Source organism: Puma concolor, chromosome D1 (genome assembly GCF_028749965.1).
Source record: "Puma concolor isolate L17-30 chromosome D1, mPumCon1.1.hap2, whole genome shotgun sequence".
NCBI classification, from domain to species: domain Eukaryota; kingdom Metazoa; phylum Chordata; class Mammalia; order Carnivora; family Felidae; genus Puma; species Puma concolor.
The window spans coordinates 67,045,997-67,052,062 of record NC_141676.1 but is presented as its reverse complement, the minus strand read 5'-3'; the positions used below and the strand labels follow the sequence as shown (position 1 = coordinate 67,052,062).

At 40.3% G+C, this 6,066-nt stretch overlaps 1 protein-coding gene across 1 annotated transcript in view; it reads right to left on the bottom strand.

Moving 5' to 3' along the window:
- Positions 1 to 280: 280 nt before the first annotated feature.
- ANKRD42 (ankyrin repeat domain 42) overlaps positions 281 to 6,066 on the bottom strand; it is a gene marked incomplete at its 5' end in the record, with an annotated part of 74,013 nt that continues 68,227 nt past the window's right edge. The window contains 2 exons of the mRNA XM_025928613.2: positions 281 to 1,493; positions 5,033 to 5,174. Of these exons, the coding sequence (XP_025784398.2) occupies positions 1,395 to 1,493; positions 5,033 to 5,174 (241 nt within the window). The remainder of the gene's footprint in view (positions 1,494 to 5,032; positions 5,175 to 6,066) is intronic.

The following is a 6,066-nucleotide window of genomic DNA, read 5'->3' as shown; positions in this document are numbered from 1 at the left end:
AGAGCAAGAATAACAAACTAGAGTATAAAGCATTAACTTAGGGTCACCGGGTGGGAAGGAAGAAGTAAGGCTGTACGTAGTCCCAGAAGGTGAGAAATAATGGATTTGGGAATTCCTGTGGTGGTCAAGAATGCAGATGCTGACCCTTCCCCACTAAGGTTAGGGTCTTCCACATTGCTGTGTGATTCTGAGCAAATCAATCTTCCAGCTATAAAATATACCTGTCTCCCACTGCTGTGGTGAGAATTAAGAGATAATATGTGGAAAGGACTTACACATAGTAAGTACCAAATAAATGTTTTATTATAGATTGAAGGCCTATTGGAAACCACAGAGAAACTAACACTAATGACTATAAAGGTTATCAAAAGGATAGTTCAGGCATTTTTTAACACCTGTTTACAAACCCTTGATCAGCCTGATCTTAGCACTCCGATGCACCCATGTCAGGGCAAACTGGTCCTGATGACACTGTGTCAGAAAGGCCTTCAGCATCCATGTAAATAAAGCACATGCCAGGACTCAGAGGGTGAGCATCTGGTGAATGGTGAGAAAGCTGCTCCCTGGGAAGCCCAAAGCCAACAATCAGCTCTTCAGGAGGAGGCAAGATATAGACAACTGCCCCACGACCAAATCGGCTACATCAAGGAGGGAGCAGGTAGAGGTAGGAAGGGAGGGAATGAAGTCCGAACTGAAATGAAATGCTGGGTTCTTTTTTGGTCAGCAATGTCGGGGGGAAAGGAGGAAGAAAGAATAACAAAACCATGTGTCTTTTATCCTGTCCAGTCTGCCTCATTTCTGTGTTGCTTTCTTATAAAGCTTGTGAGACAAGGCAGTGGTTGAATTCTAAAACAGATTATTTGAATAGGTATCCTTAGCAAACACATACTATGATTTTTTTTTTCTTTTACAAGAACAGATTTTCACTTTACATAAAACTTCCCTGAGATACTTGGTTGTTATTGTAAAGACGTCCTTTTCTAAAATTTACTTGTCTGATGCTGCATTTTCTCCTAAATCCACATGCTTTCTAAAACTCATTTGAAAAGTTAAAAAATGATAGTCTCTAGAAAGTTAAAGAAAATTCTCTTATGGCTTCATAATAATTTTTAATGTCTACATTTCTTTTGATTACTGACTGTACCACCTTATAGTTTAAAGTTTGTGTGATTACTTGCAAAATTAATTACTCATAAATGTGGAGTCTTGCCTACATAAATATATAAAAGTATATTGGGAGAGGGAGTATAGCTAAGTGCATGCAACTTTAGCAATCCCTTTGATAGTCTATATTTCTGCCTTCATAACTGGGATAGCATATATAAGAGTAACTCTGAAGAGAACTTATATAGGTTTTATATCAATTTAAAAATGAAAAACAAGTTTATTTAAAGTTATTTCATTGATGAATACCTTCTCACAAAAACTCCCCCAGAAGACACTTTTTTCTTCACTCGCCTTTTATCTTTGCTTGAGTCAGTAGAGTCCTCTTCCTACAAAGAAAAAGGCCAAATGAGAGATCTGCAGTAGACACAATTTCATCTTTCTACATGATCTGTTCCAAAAGAAGAAATTTAGCCATACCGTTTATTTTCAACTCTGGGTTAAAATTTAGGCTTTTGTATAAATAAATTCTCAAATCTGAAGTATCAGTCCATCATACTGTGCTGATTCATGGACTAGGTAGGAGACACCTAGAGAAACCAACCAGTGCTGGCTCTGCCTGATACATCCCCAAAAGAGAACAGCCCTATTTCTGCTTTTTTTCTTAGCCTGTCACTTCTCAATATACTACTAAATGACACACACAGTGTTAGAATGTCATCGCCTGGATTCTTTGCAAGCCCGGTAGTAGTAGAAACCACATCTAGTTCCTTCCATTCCTTCATTCCACATCCACTTCATTCCTTCCTCTGTGTTCATACAACATCCTTCTACTGCCCTTGTCTCACTCTCCACTCTGCCTGCCACCACTGTTTCCAAATATTTCTCATCCATCATGGTATTCTCAGGACCTATCACAGAAGATTCACTTAATGCCACAAGGAGCAAGAGAGAGCTAGAAATAAGGTGACACTCAGCAGATGCTACTCATCCATGAGTAATTCTCCCAGTCAAAAATGCTCTGCACCCAGCTGGTCAGGACACAGCTGAATGCAGGGGCTCCAAGAACCACACAGGGCACATACATGTCCATGGGGAGAGCTCGTGGCTGGGGTTAGGATTCCACCAGGTGTTCCTGCCCACACCTTTGCACTATAAATATGGTCACTATTATCAAAACCAATTGCTGCTGTTGTTACTATTATCAAAAACTATTTAAGTACATTACAGATGTCAGACGATCCTAAGAAACTACCCTGAGAATTTTTTCCTGGATAAAAATATACTATTACAGACTGTTGCAGAGAAAAGTCTTCAAGGCACAGCTGAATGCAATCATAGGTCCTGACCAGAAGGTGGCAGAAGATTTGGTCAAAATTTCTTAAATCTGTATAAACGAGCACTGAACGGGAAGTTCATTTTATTTATACGTTATGTATTTAGACTCCCAAATAAACTAATTCTTCCTACTCTCAAGTATAGGGCTCCACACATTTATTTATCTACCGACAATGTTTATGCAGCTTGAACATGGAAATGAAAAGGAAAGAAAAAGAAAAGGATATGAAAAAGCGTGAATGTACTCCTATGAATACTACGAGACAGAAAATACCTCAGTATTGCCACTTAGTCTTTCATTTAACATCAATACAACTTTGTGAGACCGGTGTTATTCCCATTTCAAAGATGAACTGAAGGCTCAGAAGTTTTGCAGAAAAGAAGCAGTGGCAGGACTGCAGCTGCCAAAAAAGGTTGGTGACATTTGCTCATTTATGAAAAATCGATTAACCTAAAGTAGGACTGCAAAAGACGGTGAGCCCAGAGTACAGTGAGCTTGAGTCGGCTCTCCTGAAAACCACATGGTTGGTAGAGAGCAGAGCTTTAGGGGAGATGTGCGGTAGCATGTGGAATCGAGCCCAACCATGAGAACAGATGTTCTGGGGTAAGAAAACAATATTTTAAATAGCTACTAAAAAATAAAAATTTTCTAGGTAGACAAATCAATTTGGAATGACTCAAAGATGGTGAGGCTTGGGTAATCTCCAAAAGATGTAGGATCTGGTGCTGCCAGGAGGCGGAGGTGGCGGATCTCCTGCCGCAGGTTGAGGCGGCACATCAGGATTCAGACTGTAGGGGGTAGTTTATGAAATGTGTGTGTCCTCAGGTCCCCGGCCAATACCCAGTGACCGCAGAGGCTGGCCTCTCTACACAAAAGCTTCCCACAGTGGCTAGGAGTGGTGCAAGGTAAGCACTGCAAAAATGAAGAGAATGGGTTATAATTAATTCTGTCTCTTGGAAAAGTAAGGGCTGGTAAGATACCAAAACTGAGAGAAAGCGTGTGAATGCATGCATGCAGAGAAATACACACACGTGTTTGTAGATGAATAGAATGCTGTTGACACGAGACACACCAAACCATTACCAGTAGCTTCCTCTGGAGAGTTGGACTTGGTATGGGAAGGAACGACTGCCCTGCTTTTAACATTTTATAACAAGCACATGTGTTAATATTTTTAAAGTGGTTATTTATAAATCAGAGCTGAGAATTAACTCACCCACAATGACCAAAGAAAACATTTCCCTACGGAAAGAAAACACGAAATGCACCTGAATCGCTACCCTGTGTCACATGAGCTTCCACAAGGGCTACATCAAGCTGTCTTCGTTCACAAGAGAGAGTGAGGGTCACAGAGTCTCCCCAGTTTGCATTCTGCCTGCTCTGAGACCAGAGGGCCATGATATGAGCACCACTGTGGGTCACCTGCTGTCACTTTCACTCTATTTTCCATACTCTACCTGCTTTCTGTATTTGTTCTTTGTATCTTTCTTTGTTCTTTGTATCTTTGTATCTGACTCTTATATCCATTTCTTTTCAGCTTCCTCCTACACATTTGTCCTTTTTATTTGTCACTCTAAAGCATTTTTCTAGATTTTAGAGCTACATTTTGAATTCCAAATTCATAATTCTAGCCGAGAATTATAAGCAGAGCTAAAACTATGGGATCAAAAAGTAGAGATTAACTACTGATCTCACCATTACTAGCTGTGTGAATTTAGACAAGTCACTTAAAGTCTCTGAGCCTCGGTTTCCTCACATTAAATGAGGGCAGATCAAATGACATATGCTAACACATGAAAGAACTTTGTGAAGGTGAAGCGTTACAGATGTTAGTTTTTACTACTCTGCAATCTGAACAACGGGATGCTATGACCACTCCCACGTTGGCTCCTTTCTACTGTTCCAACTGCTTTTGCATCCAACTGCTCACATCGGCAGCACATATACTAACAATTTCTTTTGAGGAGCTGAAGCTTTCTTACATGGAATCATTATTCTGGCTATTTAGAATGTTAAAGTATACAGATTCCAGCTGTCTGAGAATTATTATTACTCTGCTTATAAAAAAATATTTTTCCTCAGGGCACCTGGGTGGCTCAGTCAGTTAAGCCTCCGGCTTCGGCTCAGGTCATGATCTCACAGTTCATGAGTTTGAGCTCTGCATTGGGCTCTGTGCTGACAGCTCAGAACATGGAGCCTGCTTCAGGTTCTGTGACTCCCTCTCTGTCTGCCCCTCCCCTGCTGAAGCCCTCTAAATAAATATTAAAAAATACATTTTTTCCTCATGTGTCACAAACAATGACACTGCACACCTCTGAGGATGCTATACTAGCCAGTATATATGTATATGTAAGTATGTGTGTGTACATATAAAGTTTTATACTGTTATACACATAACTCCTTTAATCTTTACAACACTTTACCAAGTACAAATTATTAACTATGGCTTAAAAATAAGGCACAGAGAGGTTAAATGACTTGTCCAAACTAAAAAGGGTTATGACCAAGATTCAAACCCTAGCTTAGACTCTTAGCTACTCTTATATACTACTTCTTGAGAGAGATAAATGTGTTAAGAAGGACACCAACCACAGCAAAGCTGGAGACCTGAATCTTTTCCAGTGTCTTCCTGAGTTGATCTACCTCTGCGCGATACTCATCCAGCTGACCTTCTAATTTTTCTCTGCGTAGCCGTTCATACTCCAGCTGGCCCTGCAGCTCCTTGATTGTCCTATCAAAAAAAGTTGTTTTCAGTCAGTCTTCAGTATGAGCTACCAATTATTTTTGGCAATAGCGAAAAGCATACATGCATTGTATTTAAGGCAAATAAAACAAAGAAATAATTTATTCAACAAATAGGTACTGAGAGTCTAGTATGAGCCAGCACTGATCTAGACACTGGGGAACGAAACAGGCCAAATCTGCCTTCCTCAGGCTTAGCTTAGCTATGGAAGAAGACAGTAAAGAAACAAGTAAATAATATGGTATGGGGAAAGGTGATGAATGCCAAGGGAGAAAAAATTTAAGCAAGAAAGAGTAATATAAAATGTCGCCAAGGAGGGGATTAATACTTCAGACACAGTGGCCAGGGAAGGCCTTCCTGAGAAGGGGGCTTCTGAAAAAAATCCTAAAGGAAATGAGAGAGGTAACGACGTAGACATCTGGGGGAAGAGCATTCCAGAGGGAATAGCATGTGCAAAGGCCCTAAGGCAGAAGTATGCCTGGCGAACTGGAAGAAAACCAGAAGCCAACGTGGCTGGAGTAAAGTATAAAAGGAAGACTAGTAGGTCACAGAGTCAAAAGAGAGCCAGAATAAGCAGGGCCTTCTAAGTCACAGCAAGAATCTAGGCTTTCACCCTGGATGAAGTGGGGAAGCCATTGGAGGGTCTGGGCAGAGAAACAGCATGAGCTTAGACTTTTGTTTTGCTTTCGTATTTTTTTGATGATCTACAATTTGAGTAAAATACAAATATTAACTGAACAATTCAAGGAGTTTTGATTAATGTGTAAACCTTGTAATCACCACAACTGCCAAGATACAGACTATTTTCATTGCGTCAGAAAGTTCCCTCATGTCCTTCCCAAGTGATCTTCATTTCTCATACGCAACCACATTCTGAATG